A 27,451-nucleotide genomic window follows, 5' to 3' on the forward strand; every position below is an offset into this window, starting at 1 on the left:
AGTTACTGTTATGATAATGTATATATATATATTATATATTAATTAATTTATTTATTTATTTATTTCCATTTCTATTTGTTTTCTCTGTGATCTTTCTTGATCATTCTACCGGATTGTAAATTTCGCCGAGCGAAAGGTCAGGAGCTAAGAAGGCCTAATATGCATGTAATTCTCGTGCGGCTGTCTTTGTGTTTGACGTCAGTGGGCGGGGACTATTGAAATTGACATGTGAGGCCTCGTGTAATTTAAATCTATTATCTACATTTTCAAAATCTAAATTTACAATTTTATTTCACAATGAAATGGAAATATAAGGAATCACTGTCTAGTTAGTAGAGTATGCCAGGGACATCAACGATAGTTGGAAACGTGGGATAATTTATGCATAACGGGCTTCACCCGTTACGCAAATTATCCCACGTTTCCAACTATCGTTGATGCCCTGGCATACTCTACTAACTAGACAGATTCCTTAAATATATATATATATATATATATATATATATATATATATATATATATATATATATATATATATATATATATATATATATATATATAATCATAAGTTATATATTTAAAAAAAATAGAGAACTTGATTAAGGGGGCTTCCTGGGCTGTAGCAAAGTATAAAACTGTGTGCACGAAATACTTGTAGAATTTCAAATTTATGTTGCACTCCTCGGCTCGGTACATGTACACAGTACATCAATATACATGTATCTATTGGTGGAAAGCTTAAGGGACATATGTACTCAAAAGAAGTTGGCTCGTGAAGTCGTGGGAGGACGGACCTCCGGTGTTTTTTCTCTGGATGAACTTGACGTTGGTGATTTTTCTGGGAGGACGGTGTGTTTTGGGTTGGACAAGAGAATCCCCCGTGCGGGCTGGTCCGGGTCCCCTATCATATGCGCCTCTTGTGGGGTGAGGGATGTAATTATGTGGAAACATTGTTACATGATGTGTCTCATTGTCTGTAGAAAGTCTTCGTACACCTAGCAAAAAACACAAATTTTTCACTTATGTAAACTAACATATGAATTTGTTTGGTTTGTTAGTTCATATCATATAATATCATATATTTATTTATATTTACATTTCCAAATATTTTTCCTTAATATTCTTTGCAAATTAGAAGGCTGTTCATTTTCTCATAAACTACCATGGATGAGCATGAATATATCCATTGTTACGTCATGATACCGTGCATGAGGTCAAAAGTATAGTGCAAACTGTTTTGCTTTAAAAATGACAGTTGGATGGCGTAATTTGTGGAAACTCATCAGAAAAATAATGTAAATATAAGAAATGAATTTAATTTTTGAAAATTCATGAGGTACATGAACTACGACGCTTCACGCAGGCATATTTATCATGAAGCGCTAACGCGCTTCATGAAATATGCCGGCGTGAAGCGTCGTAGTTCATGTCCTCATGAATCTTCAAAAATTAAACTCATTTCTTAGATATCATATAAAGGAATTCATATAGTAATACACTCTATATTAAAAAAACTACTTTTTTATCTTTTGGGAATATATTTTGACATGTACTTTGAAATTATATTTTCTTAATTATCTTTAGGTACATGTAAAAAAAAAAGTGTTCGGTTTCCGTCGAGCTGTGCACCACTCTCTCTCTCTCTCTCTCTCTCCATACATGTAAACGCTTTTTCCTGGGAGACATTTTTTCTGATATATATTACTAGTATTATTTAATTCAGAAAATATTTTAGCTAATTACTACAGTTTTTAATTGCTGCCAAGGGTGTAAAAGTTGCCATTTCTAAATCTTGTGAATTGTTATATAGTTACCTACAACTCTGGTAGCACTGCCCGGTATAGGCCGCTGCTTTTTGAACAGACATCGAAGCAGTAGCACAATGATTGCTAGCACAATTATCAGCAAGCACAGCACAATTACTGTTACAACAAACGCCGACATGAACTCTAATTTTATTCCCAGGTGTAGATCATCAGAGTTGGAGTTAAAGCAATTAAGAGGCCTGTTCACATCATGGCTCTAAACGTACATTTTTAAATTGTTTTGACATACGTCAAACAGGCGTTATTCTCCGCTTTATGACGTATTTCTAAATCAATGTTGCCAACGTTTGGCGGGAAAATAAAATAGCAATGAAAACTGTATGCACCATTTTGCTTTTGCTCAAAAATGAAATTCATTTTTTAAATATTTACATTTCCAAATATTTTTCCTTTAGATTCTTTGCAAATATTAGAAGACTGTTCATTTTCTCATGAACTGGCATGGATGAGCATGAATATCTCCATTGTTACGTCATAATACCACACTCGACGTCAAAACTATAGTGCAAACGGTTTTGCTTTAAAAAATGAAGATGAATAGCGTAATTTATGGTGACTCATCAGAAAAATAATGTAAATATAAGAAATGAATTTAATTTTGAAAATTTATGAGGTACATGAACTACAACGCTTCACGCCGGCATATTTGTCATGAAGCGCTAACGCACTTCATGAAATATGCCGTCGTGAAGCGACGTAGTTCATGTCCTCATGAATCTTCAAAAATTAAATTCATTTCTTAAATAAATTTCATTTTTGAAGATTCATGAGAACATGAACTACGACGCTTCACGCGTTAGCTAACGCGCTTCATGAAATATGCCGGCGTGAAGCGTCGTAGTTCATGTCCTTATGAATCTTCAAAAATTAAATTCATTTCTCAAATGAACTGTATTCTATTTTGTAAAGAATCATAGAGGACATTTAATGGAAATGTAAATATTTCATAATATACATGTAACATCGAGAAGGTCGCTACATGTACATATGGTCCTTCCAATCAATTAAATACAGTCATGCAATTGTATATTTTTTAAACTGCTGTGATGGTATTTCATGCTTTCCGTAAGAAGATGATCCAGGAGCTTCTGGGGGCTTCGTCCCCTGAGCCCCCACCAGGGCTTCGCCCTGGACCTACTGGCGGGCTCAAAGTGGCCCCCAGACCCCCTGCGCCCCCCCCCCCACTTCAATTCCTGGATCCGCGCCTGAGACACATACATTTAAATTTTAAAAAAAGAAAGAAATGGATTTCATTATTTTATTTAAATCACTTAAAAAACCTCAATTACTCATTTGTTGTTGTAAAGTTGCGATCTTGGAGGCAGAGAGGGAGGGTTGTATTCAAAAGGAGGCGGAACATGACCTGGAAGTAAAGCGACCTCTGGTGGAACATTATCCTTACACACACTAGCTCCCTCTGGTGTTCCCATTACTTGTTCGTATCTTGGCGGTTCTGTCGATGGTAGAGGGTGTCCTTGTGGTGGATAATGCGTGGTAGTTTTTTGCGCAAAGGGGGCAGATGGGAGTGCTTGATGTTGCCCAATGTTTGGTCGCGTTGTATTGTCTACTGTTGGAGTACCTGTGTGCGGTACGGCGCTCCCGTGTGAAGAATAGTATGACGGGTGATGTTGGTATGATTGTCCAGAATGTTGTGGATTAGAAATAAACACCTGTCCCTGTGCAGCCCGGCCCCCCATCACCGCTCCCTGTGGGGCCACGATGTGCCGTTGTGGATACACGGTTGTAGGGTGAGGTTTATTATGAACAGAGACTCCAGTCACACCTGCATTATGGTTGTAAAAGTTAAACACTTATTTGACTATAATCAATATTATCAAGCAGTAATATTTTCGAAATCCAGAATGATGTTCACCATTTTCTTACCCATAATTCCTCCAGGCGTTGGTTGTTTTTTGCATAAACATCGAATCACGGATAATGTGATACAAATTACAAAAAACAGCGAACCAAGTACGACAGAGGCTACTACAAATCCTGGAAGAGTCTCTTCACCATCACTCCAACAGCAATACTCATTTGGCAAAGATCCACAGCATATCTGATCTTGGTCGCAATATATTCCACTACTGTATGAAGTCCAGCAATAAGCCTTAGAATGCATTTTATAACTGATGGTTGTTTTTTTTGTTTGTGCGTGACGTCATAGACGCACGCTAACGTTAATAATTTTAGCGGTTTTTAGGGGGAAAATCATAAAATTTCAACAAAAACCATTGAAAAGAGCTATGAAAGCGGAATGAACTATTTTTTTTACCCGAATTTTCTTGATTCAGTATAGATTTTGAATGAAGCCAAAACTATATTTTATTTGATAAATATTATGGCAGTTATTTTATTAATAAAGCCAAATGCTTAGTATATTTTTTTACAATATGTGTTCCATTCTTAAAGAAAAAATAATCAAAGAAACACTTACACGATCCATCATCAATAAATACAATTATACTTTACAATACAATGAATTATACATGTTTCAGAAGAGAAACACAGAGTGCAAACACATACACCTGCATACATACAAAATCTTAATGAAATTAATAATATGAAAAATAGATTAACAATTTACAAAGATTAAAAAAACTTAACTTACAGCATTAAAAAAAATATACCCTGTGAATATACAGTATACATTAAATGCAAACAAACACTAGATATTTTTCTATGACACTATGACAGTATTCACTTAAGGAATAAATTTACCCGATTTATACAGTATTGCCTGGTTTGAGGCAGTGTAAGCTTTATAAACCAAATAGATATAATAAAAGTAATATTTTTTATCGAATCAAATGGCGTGTTACAACCAGAATATAAATCATTATCTCAAAAATTCATTTGTGGAAAAATTAATGTTTTGCCCTGTGTAGAGAAATCATTATTATCTCAAAAATTCATTTGTGGAGAAATTAATGTTTTGCCCTGTGTATGCTACATTTAGGACTGGCCTGTGATAGACATTAAATTCACTGAGCTGGGATGCATCAGTGATATTCAAATAATTCTTCAGTTTCTTAAATATAGGAACAGATAAACTTATAAAAATTGACGTCTGGTTAAGAATCACCCCTTTTCGTCTTCTCCGGTAGTAAATTTATTTATCCTGAGAATTTCCTTCTCCAAGACTTCAGAGTCCAGTGACGTCATTGATCCAGCTTCTGATGGCGGGGCGTGAAACCACGAGAATGCGGGACGCCGTACATCGACGTCCGCTTTCACTTCACTATTCCTGGGTAACATTGTTTGCTTTTCTGATTTTGCTATAATTTCATTCTCTGTTTCACATTTTGAATCTGAATCAATAGCGAAAGGCACCGTGCATTCCGAATGAAAACCGGAATCGTAGCTGTCCATATGTTGGTAGCACGGTTCACAACGCGGAAGCGTCGTCATTGTTTCGTACTCGACAATAAATGGAACACAGACTTCCTGGCACATTCTTTTCTGTGTTTCTTCAGTTATCAAAATTTTCTTTGGAGTTGTATCTTTAAGGCCGCTTCTTATATCACAGTCTTCAAATTCCTTTTCGGAGCCTTAAATCAAATCAAAATATTAATTTTTAATTTTCAGTTATATGTAATGACAATGAAATTAATTTTAAGACTTAAGTTTCAATCCAGTTTTCCATTTTTATGATTTTCTCTTTAGTGCGACCTTTGAAAAAAAAAATAAAATAAAATATCTTTTAAACATGATACATACATGTTTAAAGTTTTTACAATATAGGTAACGTGCAGTTTCTTTTATAGCATTATAAAACTGAAGAAACAAATACCTGGACTCGCTAAACAGGCGGAATCTTGTTTTTTACCGAGAATTCTTATCTTCATCCACACTTTTTTTCCTATAAGGTAGATAATTAAATATATTATATAATTATTATAATATCTTGTATTACATAATAAGCATTAATTGATTAATTCTATACAAGTTGAACTATTGTACAGTATTCGGACTATGCACTTCTTCTCTTTTGTGATTGGTATAAAATGCATGATGTGAAAATCTTCGATTATTTCAAAGGTTGAAATGCTGTTCAAGGCAAGGAAGATAATATTCTTGTGATCTAATTTTCGTGCAACTTTACAATTTTTCAAGATTTAATTTCAATCTTTAAAAAAATCGACCGCGAAAAGAACAAAAGAAAATTGAAAATGAAACTGATACTTTGAATTTTTATAGAATAAGCAATTATTAAAAAGAGTTTCTATATTTTCAAGGTAAAGAGAAGTGTTCTTTTTGCATGCAAACATCAAAATTATTGCTTCTTTTTTTCTTTGTTTTGCACTGATTTGCAGATGGCAGAGGCATTCTCTGTAAAGAGTTGTCGTTGCCGCTCCGGAGCGTAGCGGAAAACAACTCTGGATTGAGAATGATGGTAAAGCAATTGTCTGGAAATAAAGATCCAAAAACTACCCTAGAATAATACGGCCTTATAGGTGTATATCAGGCCAAAATAAAATATACTTTTGTTTCCCCTAATTTAACGCGACCGACCCAATTAAATCCGGCCGACTGAAAAGTTTTTTTAAGAAGATTATTCATTTTTTTTTTTTTAAAGTTTATCAACTTTTATAAAATACAATTTCATCAAAACCTGTTCTTATCAGAAAATAAGAATGTATTTTCAAAGCTGCTGTCAGGAAAAAAAATTTACCTACCTACCTAGTACCCAACTTCAGATTTTAGGGTCGGGTTAGGGGAAACAAAGATATTTTTAATGATGGCCTCAGGTTACTGTCTAAGGTTGTTGCTAGGGACGGCAAAGCTTTTTGGAAAGAAACTATACTTTTTTTGTCACTAACCTTTGAACTTTAGGAACACCGGAATTCCTACAAAGACGATAAATGACAAAATAATAGCTAGGATGATAAATGGAATATTTCCGACTCCTTTTGTCGTAGATGTCTCTTCGTTCCTTAAAGTTCTGAGGCTCTGGGTACTCAGGACATCTCTGGGAATGTTTGGAGCTATGACTTGAACAAAAAAGTTGTATACGCCTTAACATTTCCCAAGGATATAAGTGACGGACATCCTAACAAGTTTTTTGGGGAAATTAAAATAATAGAATTGGAGGTAAAGAAAACTAAAATAAGTAAAATGTGGCTTACATTTTGGAATGAAAATGGAAATGTTGCCCCTGATGACCTTGTCAGTGAGGTCAGGGTTGAAGGACTTCGGTAGACTCGTGACGTAAACACGCAGTGTCACGGCTTCTGAGAAGGGGTTGCTATGGTGACACGTCATATGGTAGGTTATCCTCTATAAAAGAGGAAAGAAAATATTTTTAAAAGAATTGCTATCGAATAATTTTTCAAACTGAGAATAATCTTTGTCTTAATATCACGTCTTAATCTTTTGAATCAAAGCGATTTTTTTTCTTGAAGTATCAAATTACTTAGAATTAGTTCCTAGAGCTTTTCGTTTACACCAGCTAGGACGGATTTTATGAAGCGAGAGCACACCTACCTTTAATTTACTTTTTTTTTTTTTTTTGCCTCAAAAAATTTCAAAGTACCCTTATATAAAAAAGATTGCAAAATGGTATATTTTGATCGCTTTAAAGTCATATGTAGCATTACAACCCATAAGAAATATTGAGTACACTTATTTGTCAATAAATAAAAAAAAAATTGGACAGTACCACTCATTAAAATAAGAGGAAATATCCTATCCAGAACGGAATGGTCAAGTGAATAAAGCTTCAAAGCTTCGCAAAATTACATCTGAAATTTTTGTTCATGTTTGATGCTGATTAAAGCTGCTGTTTTTTTTTTCCTGAATTCTTTAAGAAAAACTAACCATACATGTACATGTAAAGATTATCATATGTACTGTTATTTGTCCTACCGTGGCATTGGGTTTCTGGAAAACTAAATCATTTCCTCGAAGATCCATAACATATTCGTGAAAGATATCTCCATCTTCGAATTCGATTTGAAATCCCTGCAGATCTCGAACGGAAGCTATTGCGAAACAATAAAAGTCAACATTTAATGTAAAATTATTAACATCATTGATGAAACACTCCGAGATTATTGTGAATATTGGACACATTTCTTTAAATAACCTTGTTACCTTTCCTGTATAAATATTGATGTAGAAAATTCCCATTCTTTCATGTTAATGTAATAAAATCCGAACAGTCTGTCTGGGTATTGATTTAAGTGCATGTGCACTCACTGTCTATTTTATGTCAGTTAAACCCAATTTAAGAAATGAATTTAATTTTTGAAAATTGATGAGAACATGAATTACGAATTCACGATTCATGATAAATATGCAGGCGTAAAACGTTATAGTTATGTACCTCAAGGATTTTCAAAAATTAAATTCATGTCCTATATCTTTACATAATTTATCTAATGACTAGCCACAAAATATGTCATTGAAATATCATTTTTGATAAGTTAACGGTTTATATATCTTGTTCTGTAGGAGAGAGAGGAGTCTCTATAAAGCTAGCAATATGAAAATGTTCAAATATCTAGTCGATCCAGAAATATTCCTGATAAATATAATTATAGAATTTGGTCTTACAATCGTCCGGGCCTCTCCACTGAAGTGTAAAATCAGTAACGTCGCCATTTCGATGGACAGTAGATTGTAGCGTTGTCGGCTCGGAGGGTCCGAAGCCCTCCGTCCACTCCCACTGCACTGGCAATAACAAACAAGTACGTACACCAAACATAAAAAATGAAAGAAAGCTTCATTATCAAGTCTTGAAAAGAGCTTTTAAATTGATTGTTCCCTTTCATAATTGAAATTTTAAATACACATGTATAAATTTATCATAAAAAGCATTTCTAAGCACACCAACATCAAAGTACGTATACGAGAATTGACTTTCTTACTAAAGTTATACTTTTGTTTCAGTTTAGTTGTGTCTCTACCCGAGTTATTCAGTTAAAATGAATTTGAAGCAACTAAGAGCTAAATAGCTAAAAGGTTTAAAAAGTTTCAAGTATATTTTCTACTATCTATCTCCTATACGCGTTATATACCTATACTGAATTTCGTAACTGTTTTTTTCTGTAATTAGCCCCACCTACTTTCTTCTTCTTCCATTTCGTCCAAGTACTTTGTTCTGCATTTCAGATCATTCTATAATGAAATTAAGAGAAATGTTGATTTTAAGTAAAAACTGGGATGAATAGAGTATATATCGTATAAAATCATGGTGGATCAAAGCTCTTCTAAAATATGCAATATTTTCTTGGGAAAACTGTTCATCAGTTTAAGCATATTAAACTGGATTTTTTAGTCCAAATACACAGAAATTTGTTAAATTAAAACACTTTTTTCATTAAAATTCAAAGAGAATTTAACTGATTTAATGATTATATTTGGACTACAATCCCTTAAACAAACTTAAAAATAAATCGCCGCTACAGAAATACATTGTATTTTAAAATTCTAGTAGAAAAGATTATCCTCCCCACCACCACCCCCATATGTTTCATAATATTCCGGAAAGATGCATACTATAGTACTTAATTTCTAATATACCTGTTTCTGATCCATTATCAAAAAAAAAAAAAAAAAAAAAAAAAAAAAAAAAAAAAACACAGAATAAAACCCTGTTATTAACACTGTTAAATAAATACTCAAAGAAAGAACAAGATTAAAAACAATAAACAACTCAAACATTAATATGCTATAGGCATTATCGAATTTTATCAGATAAGATATGGGTTCCTAAACCTTACCAATGCTGTCTTTCGTGTGAGTATTTAAAACGCATACATGGTGAAATACAGCATACTCTAATTTAAATGATGTTGCCTTTATGAGAAATTGCGTTTAATCATTCTCTTTGTATATTTACAATAAAACGGGGTTCAGGCATTTTTGAATTATATAGGTGATTCCCCAAGAATACATACAGGACCTGTCAATTGTCAAATAATCAAAGAAAAAGATTGACGACTATCTATATTGTCAAAAGATACACAGAAACCATCAGAAAGTCACTCTAAGAAATAAATTTAAATTTGTAGATAATTTCTTTATATAGTAATTTATTTACAAGAATTTAAAGACCTGAACCTAGACATCTACAGTATAAACAATCTATGTTAATAAATTTACTACAACAAATAAATGAAAATGGATGACATCACCAATTCGTAGAAAATTATAAACTTCGATAATTATCAATACCAGTGACTGCTTTTGAAAAATGTATGTAAATTTAGAAATTGAGAAGCCGGTCTATTTTGAATTGTCACAAATGACAGGGCTGCCATATCTGTGTCTTATCTCAATGGTAACGTAGAAATGAACTTACTCCTGGAGTACAGTCCGCTCCCAGGGTACAACCAAAGCGGGTCCGGAACCCCACGCTGTTGGTCACAGGGAAAATAAACGTCCACATAAACACTAGACCCAGCATACTCAGCAAAAACTCGGCGTCATGTCACCAGACGGAAACTCTCCAAACTTCACCTTCAACATAGCTTCGGACACATAGATTTGTAAATCGCTGTCCGCTATTTTTATTCACTGCGACAGATAACGAAAATCTACCTGTATTCCAAAAAAAAAGGTCGGGTTCAGTCAATAGTTTTAATCAAGTTACATTGCATCGTGACATGATGTTGGTTAAATCGCAATTTCATCCTGGATTTGAGACTGCTTTTGAGACATTCTCTCAAATCAATCCCCCGAGCTTACAGAAGCCATCTGTAGACTTAATCAAACCTTCCAGTGTGGCATTTAGCACTTAGGAAATTCACGCAGAATTCAAAAATATCAAAATACATAGAAAGTCCCTGATTGTTTGATATGACTTAAAGTAAAATTTATGTCTTCTCAGTTAACTGCAGACTTTTCTGTATATCGTTATTTCATTTTTCTTACCCATTAATTTGTGTTTAATGTAAACAATTAATAAAAGGCTTTTGAGTTCATTAGTAAATGCGGGGATAACGGTTGGTACCTTGCAGAAAAAATACAAAACCGGCGTAACAGTTAATATAATACCTTATTTAAATTAACAAGCAAAGATATTTTATTGTTTATACTTATCTCTTTTTTAAATTATTCGAATAAAGTTGGAGAAAGTACGTAAAATACCTGGTATTGTACCATTGGTCTGTGGGTTGATGGAAGAACCCGCGTCTTAAAAAAAAAAATTGTGACACCCTATTTTGCGAGTAAGACACATGTATTCAGGGATTTTCCACTACCCCGCGTAGGGCCGAACATGGGCCCCATTCCCAATTTATTTAATGCAAAATCCCTCCTCTTTTCCAAAGAATGAACTCATAAAGTTAACTTGATCAAAAATCTGGTAAAAGCAAAAAACATGACCACGTTTGGAAAACTGAGGGGAAATGAACAAATTTTTAAAAAACTTGGCTAAAACTTTATTATAATTGATGTATATTCTCTGATTTACAGTTCTGAATAATTAAGTAAAAGATCAATTTTATTCATCATGTGTTTATATCTTGAAAAACATCATGCAATAACATTTCCCAAATAAGTGATAAAAAATTAATGTCGTTTAATTCTCAATGCAAAGGGCCTGGGCCCCATTCCCAAAATGAAGTGGAAAATCCCTGATTCTGTATTTTTAAGCGAAACAAATTTTTCGGTTATATCTTATGCTAATATAAATATATGTAAGAATGAAATTTTCGCGAGCAGACCGTTTTATCCAATATTTTGAATGTCTGTTCACAAATACATGTAAATGAAAAAGAACATTACATGCATTTTAATGAAAGTAACTCTTTTTTGTTTGATGTCAAGATATAGTGTCAAATTTTAGAACTACAAAATGCATGCCATATCCAAAGGTTGAAAGGAAGAAAATGGGAATTAATTATCTACTGATTAACAGGAAGAAAATGATCGTTATTATCAGTTTCTAAAGTGATCAGATATCTTACGGAAACACATTTCTATGTGATATGGATAAACCTTTCATATCGGCACAAGTGTGTTTGAATCATTCAAATAGTTAGGAAGATATTTTGATAAATGAAACGCGTGGAATTGATTAAACTCTTGATCGTTGTTATCAAACAGAATTAAAACAAGGGCAAATACATTATTTTGAAAACAGAAACAAGCAAGCATTTATCCTTAATTGGATCAAGGATTAAATCATCACATCATCGCATCCATCATAGGTATTTGTGGAGTTTCCCCCTCTCCGGTTGACACACGCAGGACTCTGATCAATAATTCATGGAAAATTGAATGTTTTCAGAATGATGCTATACTGGGGTATTTGTAAAAAGAAAGCTCGATATGATTCTCCCTTAACACAAAATCGTATTTTACATTGCATGCTCTCTTATACTATATAAAGTAATTACAATTTAGTTTCAACATAATACATGTACATTGATATTAGTTTATGCAGAAAAATCCTCACTATTTTTAGACGCATTCTTACATAATTAGTTTATTCAGGATAAAACTTTGGGCAATACAGCCCATCAGTTGACAAAAATACCATATAATAACATATATTACAAAATTTAAGACTCTCAGTGAGCCTAAATTGGGGGGTGAAACCCCTGGTCAAGTGTTCCTCAGTCCCACAGTTCCACTCATTTATAGTATACAATAATATATATTGAACAAATTAAGTACAATACAATAAGCAGCACAATACATAATTCAAAGTTATAATACAATATATAGCAATGATGTTTTAATGTACAGACATCTGAAAATATAAACCTTACATAGATAGAAATTAGGTTAACCTGATTGATCTTCGTTACGTAATATTAGAGCATAATGAATATATTTCCCTAAACCAACTAAAGTAGATATGCGGTTGGTACCCAACAATTGGATTAATTTAAAAGTACTTGGCGATTTGTAATAATATTCATTTATATATTTTTTTCTTAAATTTAGATATCTAGGGCATTGTAGAATGAAATGGAATTCGTCTTCTATTTCACGTGCACGTGTATTACAAACATCGCATAATCTATCCTCTCTACTTTTGCCTTGGTACCTTCCGCATTCTATGTTAAGATAGTGAGACGAAAGTCTAATGCGGGAAATATGTTTTTTTAAATTACTCTGAAAAGGTTTTGTTAAATAGGATTGCATTTTACAGAAGTCAGATTGGACAATATGTTTATATATAAAGCATTTTGACGAATTATCCATAAATGCAGTGCACTCTTGGAGGTATATATCTAGGATTCTATTTTTATACACGTGCATAAAATGAGCAAAGTTTATTGCTTGCTGTTTTATCCAAAATTCTCCCAGACCCAATCTAAATAGTTCCAGTTTTACATCACGCGCCCAGTTTATACTTATTCCCGACCCATTCTCTGCATCAGATCGCAGGTATTCATAAGAAGATTTTAAAATGCAGTTTTCTGTTTTTAATAATTTACACCAGAATTTCATAATTTTCAATTTCCTTTGTATAATAAGTGGATATCGTCCCAATTCTCTATAAATCATATAATTGCATACATTGCGCCTAACACCGAGGGTAATTTTACAAAAGGATAAATGCAGTCTTTCAATTTCCGGAGATTTATGAAAACCTCAGATTTCGCTTCCATACGAGATAACACTTCCAACATATGTATCAAAGAGTTGACATCGGGTTTCGACGTTGAATTCAAATTTCTGTATATTTAAGGAATAACTGTCTTATTTTTTGGATTCATGATGTGATCAATCGAGTGGCTTGCGTGATAATTTGCATAAACGCCGAAGGCGTTTATGCATAAAATTATCACGCAAGCCAATCGATTGATCATCGTCATGAATCCAAAAAATCTGACAGATATTCCTTATATTTACATGCTCCTGATTCTGCAAATTCCCGTGCTAATAGCCCCGTTTCTGTCTCTATTTGTCCCGCCCCGCACGTGATTTTTTTTAACCGCGCCTATCGATGAACCAGTAGATTTATATAGAAATAAAGTATTTTAACAATTTGTAATTTTATCCCTGACAAAGACATTGGAAATGTAAATATTACGGTTTAAACCAAATAATGCTTTTTGACCTTGTTCAGCTAATTTCTTTTGCGTAACATTGAATTTACCGTTATAATTTAAACATAATCCTAGGTAATTAAAAGAGTCGACAATTTCCAAAATTTCATTGTTATATGTCCATGAAAAATTAACGCATCCTCCTTTTCTGAATACTAAAATTTTGGTTTTTTCGGTGTTAACAGTCAAATTCCACGAGGTAACATATCCGTGTAACGCGTCAAGCATATACTGTAATTCTTCGGGTGAGTTAGCGAATATTACGGTGTCATCTGCGAACATTAAAACAAAAAGATTTAGCTCCCTTAATTCTACGGATGGACATTTGTCGTTTATGAAGTGATTTTCCAAGTCGTTAACATACATATTGAATAGTATTGGTGATAACACTTCCCCCTGGAGCAACCCGGTGTTTACTGGAAATTCTACGGATATCTCTCCAGCATTCTTGACACAAGCGCGCACGTCGACATAAAGCGATCGGATGATTCGAAGGAATTTTCCGGTAATCCCCAATTTAATCAACTTATACCATAATTTTTCTCTGTTAATTGTATCAAATGCCAATAAAACAGCAATATAAACGTTGTTATTCAACTTTTGTGATATTAAACTTTGAAGCGCGAATATCGCATCAGTAGTTGATCGGCCAGTCTGAAATCCAAATTGCGCATCAGTGATAATATTTTCTGAATTGTTCCATTTCATTATTCTTTCGTTAAGAATTGATGTAAAAAGTTTTCCTAGACTACTTGTGATGCTGATACCTCTGTAGTTTCCGGGATCGTCAGTTTTTCCTTTTTTATAAATTGGAATAATAATTGCTTTAGACCACGATGTAGGAAATATACCGGAATTGAAAATTTTGTTGAAAAGGGTCAGTAGAATAGGGAGAATTATGTCACTAAACTCGGAAAAATATTCATTGATCAAATAATCGTTTCCCGCGCTTTTGTACGTACATGTATAATCTCTGTAAAACTGAAAAATTGCAGATCGATTGATCAAAAGATTCATTATAAAAGAGGCACAATCGTTGTTGAAAAGGGGGATGTATTTTTTAAATTACCGGAAAAAACTTTGACAAGCGAAAAAAAGAAAGAAAAGTAAATTGTCCAAACTCCTGTTTCGTCGGGTTGATGGTGGCGGGGAGTTGGGGGTTAGATTCGGACTTTTTTCACAACCAAATTTCATTAGTACATTACCAAATTACCATAATTTAACTATGCCTCTACAAAAATGGGGAAGGGGGGGGGGGGCTTTCAATAAACATTTCCTACAGTAAAAAGTTGTATTTGGAAAAAAAACAGTGCGCCGTCCCGTTACTACGTTTCTATAAAATGTTTTCTTGACATTTTTATCTACAACCCTGTATATTCCATTCATGCAAAATATTCTTCTTAGCATGTATTTTCCTTACATATCAATTATTGATCCATCTCCTTTTTGTGCTATATTTGTTAATAAGAAACTCCCTAGTCAGATATTAGATATATTAGTAGATATTAGGTATAACTGTCGTAAATCTTAGATACAACTATGGTTAAATACATACATCTCAATCCATAAATGCTGGGAAAATATACTTAAAGAGGATTTTCATCCCATAAAATTAAACTTCCTTCTATCTGAAAAGACCCCCCACTCTCACTTTAATATTTTCTTATTGACTGTATCGTTCCTAAAAGATCATTCGGTTCGAACAAAGTGTACTTTGATATCTTAACTTCTCTGTTGTAGGTTCAATTTCAAACTCAAAAAGGAAGAGACTTATAGCATTTCTGAAGAAAATTAAATCCTGAAACTTAATTTGAATGTCAAACTCCGCCTGTAACCCAACATCACATTCAGCCAAGGCAAATTATAATATCTAGCTACCGTCATGCAGGACTTTAATAATTCTGTTCTTTATCAGAAAACACAGTAAACATGTACAATGTTTGTTCAGTCGGCTTGCAAGAGTGAAATTCAGTCATCAAGAATTTCTTCTTAGATATCAAAAGAAAATATCTAAAACAGAAGTCTATTCCCAACCCCCTCCTAAAAACGTAGTAGCTCTGACCTACTTAAAATCAGCATTGACCCACATGTATCATCAGGAATTGGCCGGTTTTATATTTCAGTATAAGAAAATATGGTCAGAAAACCAATTATTCTAAAAACGAATAACAACTTACCTATAAAATTTTCAATGTGTGTGTGTGTGTTGTTGTTTTTTGTTGTTGTTGTTGTTGTTGTTGTTGTTGTAACTGTAATGCTGAAATGATCTACTTCCGCTAATTATAGCAACAAGTAAAGGATAAAAAAAAGGTGCTGTAACAGAATTAGATCCCTACATGTACATACCTAATAAAGTGTATGTTTGATGTTTAAGAAATAAAGTCCGCGTTATCGTGAATGTTGCAGGATAACCTCCGAGGTTGAGAAATATTGTCTGAAATATAAAAGCCGAGGCGTTAGCCGAGGCTTTTATATTTCAGACAATATTTCGAGACCGAGGAGGTTATCCTGCATCATTCACGACAACAAGGACTTTATTTCTATTCTACTAACGGCTCTAAAATACACTTGATCGTTTTCTCTATAGAGAAACGAATTAGGTCACCATGTCGCAATTTCGCTGTTCCATTTAACACCAGAGGGTCAATCGATTGCATAAAATGCAGACGATTTCAGCTTTTGTTGGAATCCAGGATTAAAAATATCCTTTAATCATTTATAAATTTGCTTGTAACATATATTGATTAATTTTTATGAATGGAAAATAACAAAACCAGTTGACTATTTCATTGATTTATCAGTAAAATCACGGGAGTGTAAATGTTGTGGGGAGGTCCGTAGAACAGCCCCACTTGGCTATAAAAATGGATATTTATCAGCTGTTTCAGGCAATGCACACGTTAAGACTGCGGAAGACGACACATCGATGTGGTCTAAATAAGTATTTGATTATACAGTGAAATATTTATTTCAACTGTACAGATTTGACATGTGTTTCTGATCTGATAATTTTTTGATGACGTTCGTGATTTATTGGAGAATAATGTCCGCGGCATTTCTTTGATCTCGGCAATAATCGTAGTAGAATTCTCAATAAACTGAACTGTGCTCAAAATATGCTACTATAAATTAATTTAGATAAGTATAAATATATTTTTAAAGATTAATTAATTTATTTATTTAATTTGTTCTTCGTATCTATATATTAAAATAATACAGCTTTATACATATGTAGGTCATGAACTGTTTTTGACCGAAGTACATGTACTATAAAGGGAAACTTCCTAGTGGTTACATGTTTACGTCTAGCTTTAAAGCGACCATTAATTTGACAGTTATTACATATTTTTGATTAAGAACTCTCTTTTATAGAAAATTTTGCATTTTTAGGCATAATCAAACAAAACAGGGATTTAGGTCTTCCATAAGTATGCAACAAATTAAGATATGAGCAACGCTGAAAAATTCCCGAAGATAACGTTTAAGTGTGGACCTATATTGAAATTCTATCCAACAGCACCGTTAACTTTTCGCTTAAGCGTTCTTTTATAAACATTTAAGACAGAAGATTTACTACCTAAATCGCTTCTCTATATTAAAAGAACAGATCAAGGAAGAGCCTCATCTATTGGATGAACTCTTTTTAAGTACACGGTGGACTGACATTCATTGAGTTGTATATTCTATAAACTGAATATGACTTCAGTGATAATAATTTGAAACAAAATTAAAAAAAAGATGTCAGATTTTAAATTTTAATGACTTCACAGGACATCAATGTGTTTTATGTGTATTTGTTTTAATTTTGAAAAGTACGTACAGTATTATTATATAAAGAACTGTATTCTTTTAACAGATGCTGTAAATCTTTAGATTCAGGTAACAGCAAGTAACCTTTATCAAAGCTTAAAACAAATCCCGTTATCGAGTACCAATTATGGTATTATGTAACACAGTTGTTGAGTTGATTAATTTCTTTCATCGCTATTCACTGCAACACCTGCCCCTGACATAAATACGGAAATTGTTCCTGATTTTATCAATTTACTTCCTGAAAAAGATGTAAAGATGTACCAGTATGATAGTTTGAATATGTTGTATTTGGGCCTTAAATTAATTCTTGTTTTGTTTCGTCTTTTGCACACCCCCCCCCCCAAAAAAAAAAATACAGAATAAGAAAGCAAAGCTTAAAAGGTGGGGAGCAACTAACAATTTACCCATGTACATGTAGGTACTTTAACTTTGGTAATAGAAAAGAGAATATCTTACATTGTCAGTTGCGAAACAATGCCAGCAATCTAAATGCCCACTTAAAAAATCATTTTTTATCAGATGTTCAATCATGTGAAAAGTGTGGCTTTTATACTGAGGATAATGAACATTATCTTATCAAATGTCTTTCATATACTGTTGAAAGAAACTTACTGGTAAAAATATTAATTGATATTGATGTTGTTTTTGATCTTGACACTTTGTAAGAGGAGAATGTCAATATTCCTATCATAAGAACTGTTAAATTTTTTTCATATGTACATGAATTTATTAAATCTACTAAGAGACTATAAACTTTACTTAAGTTAAGTATATTGTAAAATTAAATACTATATCAAATGTACAGTTTTACAATACTCATATTAAAGCTGGAACAGTAAGTAAATAATTTATACATAATCAGGGGGTCATAATCTGTTTTTTATACAATATTGAGGAATGATACTTGATCGTGAATCTTTATTTTTGACTATTAGTATTATTATCATGTACAAGTATTATTAATTTAATATCTTTTGAAGTTAATACAGATAAAACCAAATTTTTAGTTTTTAGAAATGGTAGAAGTTTACGAAATGAAGAAAAATGGGTTTACAATGGAAAAGAACTTGAAATAGTAGATAGATTCAGTTATCTAGGAATGTGTTTCAATTATAATGGTAAATTTAATATAACTCAAAAGCACGTAGCTGAACAGGGAAGAAAAGCATTTTATGCGTTGAACAAAAAATTCTGCAACTTTGATTTTAATGTCGAAACTCAAATATCACTTTTTGAAATGTATGTATGTAGTATTCTTAATTATGGAGCAGAGGTGTGGGGATTTCATAAAGCTCCAGATGTAGAAAAAATACAAAGTCTCTTTTGTAAAAAGTTACTTCGTTTAAAAAAAAGTGCCTGTAACAATCTTGTGTATTTCGAACTTGGAAGAATGCCTATGAGGGAATCTAGAAAATTGAAAATCATAAAATATTTTTTGAAACTAAAGGGGACACAAAATATTTTACTAAAATCATGCTTGGAAGAAAGATTAAGGAATAATGATAGTTGGATCAGAGATATTCAAAATGAACTTAATAAACTGGGACTTGGCTATATATTTGATGCAGATTTCAATGATAATACTTACATGTTAGTAAAACAAAGATTCCTTGAGGTGAATAACCATACTATGATTTCTAATATTTGTAGCAATGCCCGTAGCCCGCTATACCAACATTTGGTTGATAATTTTGGTATACAATATTACTTGCGTAAACCTATTAATTATATGTACAAATACAAATTGCTAGAATTAGACTATCTGCACATAATCTAAATGTTGAAACTGGTAGATATGTTAATGAAATTAGAAAAAACAGATTATGTAAAATGTGCTCTTTGAATGTTATCGAAGACGAATTTCATTTTATTTTACAATGTCCTTTTTATTATGACCTTAGATCTAAGTATTTGAAAAAGTATTATTATAAGAAATCCAGTGTTTGGAAATTAATTCAACTTCTAAGTGTACAAAATATAAAGGAACTTTGTAACCTTGGAAAATATTTATATCAAGCTTCCACTAGAAGAATGAAACATTTGTAAATTTTTAAGTATTTTATAAATGTAATTACAATTGCCTGTTAGAAAACACGTCCTACATAGTTTACTTGCTATTTATTGATTATGCTCACTCTCATATTGTTATATTTTATAATATTGTATTTATGTTTAGTTATCAATATATGTAATCTGATGTGTCGTATGACGCAAAGAAATAAAGAACTTGAACTTGAACTTGACTTGACCTGTTGCACAAGGAGAGGGTATGTATAGGCTTTGCCTGTTTCCCGATCCTTATTGATTTATTCAATAAAATATGTTTAAATTAAATTAAAGAATACATATGTAAAAATAATAATTGAGAGAAAACAGAAAATTGAAATTATTTCCCTATCCATTTGATTTGTTGCTAAGTTGGTACAAGGTAACATATTTTTAAATATCAAAAACGTGTAGAAATACGAAAGTTTAAACATGTTTAAATTGAGTCTTAAATTCTTGTTTTCTCTCTCTCTCCCCCCCTCCCCCCCAAAAAAAAAAACTGTCAGTCACATCGAAAGGTTTGATATTATTAGTCTTCCCATATATATATATATATATATATATATATATATATATATATATATATATATATATATATATATATATATATATATATATATAAGTGTCCCTTAGTACTTTTATCGGGGGGGGGGGGGGGAATAATTTCCCTATCTCCTTGTTGCTATGTTGTTACTGCTACCAGGAAACGTGCATTTTTAAATGTCAGTTCAAACCCTACATGTCTTGTAAAGCACCACAATGTAAATTGATATCACAAGACATACGACAGTGTAAATTATTATACTTCTGTTAAAATGTTTCCTATAAAAAGTTAAGAAGGTAAAATAACTATCTTTCATAGTCTGAAAATTTCCACTCATAGCAAAGCTATATACGCCGAGTATAGTTTTTGCTATCCACCCCTCGGAAAATTTTCATGCAATTTTTGCCGCCAATTTTGATTTTCTGTAATTAATCTATAGACTTATGATGTCATCCTGACTTCGGAATTGTTCCCTGTCGCGGGTTTGATAAAAGAGCTATCCCACTCACAGCCAGTGGATAAGTATATAATATTTAACTGAAATTATATGCATTTGTTTCGTTGGTCCAAATACAACATTGATTTAACTTTGTCAGTTAAATATCATTTCTAAATGTCCTTAGTTTTCCGCGATAACTTCGAGCATGGATGGGGACTAGGCATAGATCCCCGGAGATTGGTGGTGAAATATGAGCGATGACCGCCTTTCCACCCAAACCACTTCTACAAACAGAAGCACAACTTGCGATTGATTCATCATGCGGGTTTTATCATGTATTCTATAAAATAGACTACAGAATATACGATGTTAGATTAAAGAATTTGAATCTGAAAAAGATTTAAGTCTACTTTTGAATTGTAATTATCATTGAGAGATTCTGAGACTGTACCTATCCGAGAACTTAGAAATTCTAACATTTCAATCATATAGCTGTCTCATTGCTGGTGATAATACATAAGTTCAGTATATGTTGCTATAGACATGAAATAAAAAAAATTACTGTGTAAGATTTTTAGTTAAATAATAAGTATTTTTGAATTTATTCTCAAAAATAAAGTTTCAAAAGCAAATTCAGACACTCCTTCTCCATGACAAATCTCGAACGTCGACGAATCTAAATAAGAAGGGAAAAGTTAGTTAATGTAGGAAGTTCTAGCCATTATTCTTTAAACAAACGCAGCTAAAACATTATCATATTTACATTTTTTTTCTTTATATTGAGAGTTTTGCGTAGTTAAAATATTTTTGATCTTATGTGAATAATTCTGTCAGAAAGACCATTTCTACAACGGTTACTGTACCTATTTTGCAGAAAATGATTTGAACTCGATACAGCTAGTGAACGTTGATACAGTAAAACATCTTTTGACGAACAGTTCCGTGATATTTCACCAAAGTTAATTCTGATATTAAAAAGTCGTAGCCTAAAGCGAGCGGCTAAATCTTCTAACGAAAGTATAATCTTCTAATGTTTTATGAAGGCATGAACTTTACATTCTGAAACATGTGACTTTGACCTTGTCCAAATTAATAGTGTTGAGGTCATATCCTCTGGTAAAAAGCAATCTCTGCATGTCTGAAATTATAAGAATCTAATGCTTCGCTCTTTCAAAGTTGTGACAAGAATCATAGTTGAATACTTTTATACCCTGCAGGCCCGTAGCAACCGGGTGAAGGGTGATATGGGGGCACAGGGGTTGTGCCCCTCCATAAGTTTGCCCGTATATATAATTTACTATAGGGAACAGATCTGCAGTCGTACCCCACCAATAAATATAATTGTTCTAGTTTAAATTAGAAAAGGAATCGGATAATTTAATTACGGTTGTTCCCATTTCAAAAACTTCTGATTTTTTTTAAGGTTGTCAGAAATTTCTGTTACTTAGGTTGTGCCCCCAAACTGAAATTGCTTCCTACGAATCGGTTCTGTAACTCTACATCGATAATATTCAAAAAAATCATGCAGCTCACTTGATCACGTGTTGATTTTTATCCTGTACAGCCGGCGTTACACAAATCCCCGGCACAGCAATGCTTACAAGCCACGGCCCTCCTCCCCAGCGGATTAGCATGGTCTAGAGCCGTGCAAGCCTATAAATAAATCAGTCCACTTAGCTTGGAAATGTCTACATGATGTAATTCGTATTATCAACCACTTCGAACACTTCCAAAGGGAAATAACTACACGTAGATAGTAATTACTATATTTACTCACATGTCTTGTTTCACAGCGTGTGGTGTAGTAAAGCTGTCCAAAGTGAGACTCGGTCCCTACGTAGCATTTCTGAATTGTGAAGGATGATTTATATCGCATATTGCACTGGCGTATTCAGAGGGGGGACTTTGTGATCCCAATTTTAATAAAAAATTAATAAATCAATTTTGTTGTCTTAGATGCTGCTTTGAATGTACATAAAGTATACATAAACCTGGGAGGTGCCAGGGGCTTCATCCCCTGGGCCTCCACCAGGGCTTTACCCTGGACCTACTTGGGGCCTTTAGGAGGCCCACAGTCCCCCGACCTGTTCCCTCCTTTTTTTAGGAATCCTGCATTCATCACTGTATTGACCACAGTGATTTTTATTTGTATATCATAAGTTTGTCTGTATAGTTGAATATTAAAATTGAAAGTTTAGCATGACTGAAGTTCATTGAAATATTATACACAACTTTTTGAGAATATTCCCGTTCAGAAGTCATTATTATCTTACATAAAGATTATATCAATAGAACATTCAGTCCAATATAAAATTTGGAACCTCTATCTACTGCTCTCGATTGGAACCTTTCAATTCCACCCTTAATATTATAGATTTAAGATAAAAATTTTCAGTTTTTATCAGTTTTTGACTAGGACTATCTTACCTCGTTATGGTTACAGATTGCGATTTTGTGACAGCTGGCAGGCTCAGCTAAGTTTGTACATTCATAACACAGTGGACCACGGTCAGTAGGGTAACCTGTAACAGGAAGCAAGAAAACATAACATTGTTCTTGCTATGTGTATCAAGCGCAAGTGGCGGATTAAAAGGGGGCGTACACCCCCCTTTTTGTCAACAGATTTTACATGTTAGAAAAGAAAATGGTATTTATTACAATTCTATATGCAGAACAGTTGAATATTTGGGTAGCCTTCTTTTATAAAAACAAAAATCCTATTGTCAAGTATAAATTAGTGATAAATGTATAATATATGGATAATATAATATAGCTCAATTACACACTCAAGAAACAATTTTAGTCATGTGAGTATCACTAAAATTCAAGTTGCTGGGAGAATTTATATATATACTTGCACAGCGTGGTGCTTTTTGTCAGAATGGACGGTTTTGCTCGATGTCTTATTCCAAAAAAAAAAAAAAAAAAAAAAAAAAAAATCGGACGGGGAGAGGATAAGAGGGGAGGACGTTTCTACGAAGCTAATTTAAGATTCATTGACCCTCTAAATAGAAAGATAACTTTTACTGGGATAAACATGTATAATTCTTTTGAAAAAAATTAACGAGTCAAAAGGCGATTTCTGTCAATTCGCCCTCATGGTACACGTGAGTTGAAATTGTGTTCAATTTAATTATAAATTTAATTTCTTCTGGAAAATTCATACACCCGTACTAAGCGTCAAAATAAAATCTTAAATGAGCAGAGGGGTGATGAAACTTAAGCTCCTAGCTCTTGCAAGAACCTAGATCCGCCCCTGAGTGGATATAACCAGGAATCCTCCCCATCCCAACTCCCCAACCCAAGGGGGTTTTTTTTCATTGAGTTTGAATAGAAAGTTTAACTGACTCCCCCCCCCCCCTCTCCCCGCATTAAAATTAGGGGTTATGTCTTTCTTTTTTTTTTGGGGGGGGGGGTATATAGGTTACCACCACCAAATATGCGTAAGCCTACACATTAAAATACTTATTCATGCTGTAGTTTCGCCATATAAGAATTCATGCATAAAGTTTTATCTCTTATATGTAAGAAGTTAATTTTCAGACTTAATGTAATATCACAGAAATACAATGGATCTTGTAAAACATTCCATCAAGATTAACGCCAAATCGTGGCCCCAATTTATGTAAACATATCCTGACGTATGAGCATGTATTAAGAGATTTATCAGAAGTGGAGAATTTATCGTCAGTCTTTATTGCGTACATACCGAGTGCACCACATCCTTGAGAGTTGCAAAGGTCGCTCGAGCAACAGTGCTGACAGATTACTTCGTTGTCATAGTAACTGGTCCTTTTACCAATGACAACTCCCGAGGTATCTACGGAAACACAGCTCTGGAGAATTAAATTCAAGTGTCAGATCGAAAATTTGATTGCGTTTGAATCTTATTGTATAATGACCGTGTATAGATATAAGATGATAAGGAATATATAGTGTGGGAGCTTGTTTAGTCAACTTTGGTGTTTAAATGAACATAACATTTAACCCTTGACGTTTGATATTTTGTCTATTGACAAATCTTAACTTTTAATGTCGTCATTATAGTGAGCATAGTTTAATTTTTGTTTTTGTTTGTTTGTTTGTTTTGTGTTGTTTGTTTTGTTGTTTTTTTTTAATCTCCTGTGTTATTGTACATCTGCAATATTTCCTTATGATCCCGTTTCATGCCATTGTGGAAATGTCACATGTACATCCGTATCATAACGTACATCGTTGTCAAGATGAAAAAAGTTATAGAAAATTTTAGGGGGCAAATCATGCAAATCTACATGTATCGTTACATGTACTGGGACAAAGTGTGATATGGAAGATAATACAGTGTACATATTATACTGTTCATGGAATGCAACCTGTATAAAGTAATTTCTGATTGATTACGGAAAGTTAAGAGGGTGGGGTTGAGAAGAAGGGGTCCTTACTGTTTGGGGGACACAGCCCGTCCAGTATGAAAAGTCCCCATTGTCCGACCTCAGGTATCGTACTCCACATATCTACAATAAAGCAGTGAATATTCAAAGATTAAATTCTCAGCTTTCATAAATATCAAGCAACGTTTTACCATATTTCCATAGAATTAATTCTATCTAGCAGGCCCCGTAGGAAGCAATATCATATCAGTTGGGGGGGGGGGGGATCAAACATTTAGTTCTCCGTCCTGGCTTAACTTAAATCATATTGGCTGAGGGATATATTTTTAAGTTATCATGAGTGCCCGATTTTAAAGAAGTTTTTGGCATATAGAACGTAAAAAAAGAAGAAGTTATGTGTGCCATTTCAAAAAGATAAATACAGCTAGTCTCTTCTATGCATTTTATTGAACATGAAAGGACTGAGGTATTAAATTGAAAGAATTCCATTTATAAAACTATAAAAAAAATTCTGAGAGGGTACGTAGTTTTACATGCATTTTCATTAACCTTTTTTTCTGTTATAGAATTTCAATTTGGTCGTTGGGTGGGGGTTGGGGTAAGGGGAGGGGGTCCCTTCTATAACAATAACAATATTTATATATAATATAAACACCCACCTCCCCCGACTGACACGTCTCCAGTTCGGTACAGAGACGGGGTTCAGTTATGGAAGAGCATTTCAGACAACGCAAACCTAAAAAAAAAAAAAAAAAAAACAACAAACAAACAAACAAACAAAAAAACACGTGCATCAATAATGTTATGTAGATCAAAAAATCAAAATATAAAAGAGAATTTGATCTGCAGTGTACTTGTATAAAAAGCATATTAATTCGGATTTTAAAAAAAATGTTTTTTTAACAAAAGAAAACGTGGTATTATAATAAATAATTAGATATTCCTCTTTTAAAATACACTCAATTTCACTGGAAATTAAAATACAAAGAACTAGAATACCTCGTACAGTAGATAGATAACACAATACTCCAAAGATAACTGCAAGAAAGGTATTATTTCTACTGATTATTTACAATATAAATAATAAAGACATTCAGAACGGCGCGAGATTTTCTTTAAACTGGACATCAAAGTTATATAAGACTCAACAAAAATCAAAACAAACTTTACCAAAGTGTATGAAACTGAACATTTTTGTCAAGTAATGGAGTATCGTTGGTTTCTCCAAAGTCTGTACATTTCGAAATAAAATGGCGTTTTATCATTCTTATCTATGTATATGACCATTTATCTGTTATTATAAAGGTGTTACTACTTTTGATATCATGTCGGTCTGTTTATATACAGGTTAAACTTTTAAAAGATTTTAAGGGAATTGGTTTGATTCTACGCGTTGTTCTGATTATAAATGCTGTATGTTTTACCACTAGCTGTAATGGGTGATCTGGACCCCCTCCAAAGAAGGAGGGGTAAACAAATACTAGTACATGCAAATTAAGGTGGCTGCTAACTGTAATTTGTAAGTATGCATCATATGCATTTCTATAGTGACTGTGAACTCACCCAAAATAAGATTTTTGATTATTTTCCCGGGAGTCAAGTTTCCAATCTCTAATGAACTCATACTCCATATTAGATTGCTTTCTCATCGTCGGGTACTCTCCGTCTGATCTCGTCTTTCACTATTCTGATGAGTAACAGTCAGACGAGATTAGCCGTGGGTATCCGACGATGTGTCTTCCTCTGTAAATGCAGACTCCCGGAGGGAAATGAAAGAAGCATCAGGGGAGGAGAAATAGTGATGGGGGGGGGAGATTTATCTCACAACCCCTGCCTATGTGGTCACTCCACAGCTGTGCATATACCAAAGAAGCATAAAGTTTCATAAACTATAATTAAAAAAATAATATTCAATTGAATTGGCAATACTTTATTTAGAACCGTGATTGTGGACAACAATCATTCAAATTTTGAATTAATGATAACTACTTGTACAACTTAATACATTTACCATATGCATACATGTACATGTACAGCAAATGCTCATGAAAATAAAAAAAAAAAATTCAAGAGACACTTACTGAAATTTTAACACATAATAATTGAGTAAAAATTTATTCAGAAACATTAAATGCATTCAATAGTTTTTTCAACAATGTAACAAGTAATTTGACATCAGAGGCAGTCATATATTTTTCATCGTGTCTCTATATTGCGTACGTATGAAGGGAAATAACTTGTACACTGAATTTGGTCTTGAGTCATTGTGCAACTGATCAGTAACAACATTTAGTTTGACAAAAACAGGTGAATGTTCATAATATTTCAATACTGGTACGTCAACATATTTTATTACTAAATGAATATGAAGACTTATTTTGATTTTCTTTTACAAACCT

General features: G+C 33.1%; 4 protein-coding genes across 4 annotated transcripts; all 4 read right to left on the bottom strand.

The window, feature by feature from the left end:
* Positions 1-687: 687 nt before the first annotated feature.
* On the bottom strand, positions 688-1,944 carry LOC133194434 (uncharacterized). The gene is made up of 2 exons (XM_061330391.1): positions 1,815-1,944; positions 688-995 (listed from the first exon to the last, which is right to left on the bottom strand). Exons 1-2 carry the CDS (start codon positions 1,942-1,944, stop codon positions 739-741), a joined length of 387 nt encoding a protein of 128 aa, XP_061186375.1. The 3' UTR covers positions 688-738.
* Positions 1,945-3,070: 1,126 nt separating this feature from the next.
* On the bottom strand, positions 3,071-3,948 carry LOC133194435 (cyclin-K-like). The gene is made up of 2 exons (XM_061330392.1): positions 3,711-3,948; positions 3,071-3,609 (listed from the first exon to the last, which is right to left on the bottom strand). Exons 1-2 carry the CDS (start codon positions 3,946-3,948, stop codon positions 3,116-3,118), a joined length of 732 nt encoding a protein of 243 aa, XP_061186376.1. The 3' UTR covers positions 3,071-3,115.
* Positions 3,949-4,833: 885 nt separating this feature from the next.
* On the bottom strand, positions 4,834-10,239 carry LOC133194913 (uncharacterized). Its single transcript, XM_061330812.1, has 7 exons — positions 10,135-10,239; positions 8,897-8,948; positions 8,385-8,501; positions 7,695-7,810; positions 6,956-7,106; positions 6,650-6,820; positions 4,834-5,377 (listed from the first exon to the last, which is right to left on the bottom strand). Exons 1-7 carry the CDS (start codon positions 10,237-10,239, stop codon positions 4,908-4,910), a joined length of 1,182 nt encoding a protein of 393 aa, XP_061186796.1. The 3' UTR covers positions 4,834-4,907.
* Positions 10,240-22,233: 11,994 nt separating this feature from the next.
* On the bottom strand, positions 22,234-26,676 carry LOC133194914 (uncharacterized). The gene is made up of 8 exons (XM_061330813.1): positions 26,616-26,676; positions 26,052-26,090; positions 25,712-25,788; positions 25,104-25,175; positions 24,392-24,518; positions 23,110-23,204; positions 22,460-22,528; positions 22,234-22,335 (listed from the first exon to the last, which is right to left on the bottom strand). Exons 1-8 carry the CDS (start codon positions 26,674-26,676, stop codon positions 22,234-22,236), a joined length of 642 nt encoding a protein of 213 aa, XP_061186797.1.
* Positions 26,677-27,451: the final 775 nt, after the last annotated feature.

The sequence above is a fragment of the Saccostrea echinata genome, unplaced genomic scaffold (genome assembly GCF_033153115.1).
Source record: "Saccostrea echinata isolate AGI-Se365-2 ecotype Australia unplaced genomic scaffold, CSIRO_AGI_Sech_v1 ptg000029l, whole genome shotgun sequence".
Lineage (NCBI taxonomy): Eukaryota > Metazoa > Mollusca > Bivalvia > Ostreida > Ostreidae > Saccostrea > Saccostrea echinata.

Excerpts from the sequence above, each read along its gene's own strand:
- LOC133194435 (XM_061330392.1), bottom strand. The coding sequence starts at position 3,948 with ATGCATTCTAAGGCTTATTGCTGGACTTCATACAGTAGTGGAATATAT. Across the intron at positions 3,610-3,710 it reads AACGCCTGGAGGAATTATGG|GTGTGACTGGAGTCTCTGTT; the intron begins GTAAGAAAATGG and ends ACCATAATGCAG.
- LOC133194913 (XM_061330812.1), bottom strand. The coding sequence starts at position 10,239 with ATGCTGGGTCTAGTGTTTATGTGGACGTTTATTTTCCCTGTGACCAAC. Across the intron at positions 6,821-6,955 it reads TTCCATTTTCATTCCAAAAT|TCATAGCTCCAAACATTCCC; the intron begins GTAAGCCACATT and ends TTTTTGTTCAAG. Across the intron at positions 5,378-6,649 it reads GGTGTTCCTAAAGTTCAAAG|GCTCCGAAAAGGAATTTGAA; the intron begins GTTAGTGACAAA and ends ATTTGATTTAAG.
- LOC133194914 (XM_061330813.1), bottom strand. The coding sequence starts at position 26,676 with ATGAGTTCATTAGAGATTGGAAACTTGACTCCCGGGAAAATAATCAAA. Across the intron at positions 25,789-26,051 it reads TTATCTATCTACTGTACGAG|GTTTGCGTTGTCTGAAATGC; the intron begins GTATTCTAGTTC and ends TTTTTTTTTTAG. Across the intron at positions 23,205-24,391 it reads TCAAGGATGTGGTGCACTCG|GTTACCCTACTGACCGTGGT; the intron begins GTATGTACGCAA and ends TTCCTGTTACAG.
- LOC133194434 (XM_061330391.1), bottom strand. The coding sequence starts at position 1,944 with ATGTCGGCGTTTGTTGTAACAGTAATTGTGCTGTGCTTGCTGATAATT. Across the intron at positions 996-1,814 it reads CAGTGCTACCAGAGTTGTAG|GTGTACGAAGACTTTCTACA; the intron begins GTAACTATATAA and ends GTTTTTTGCTAG.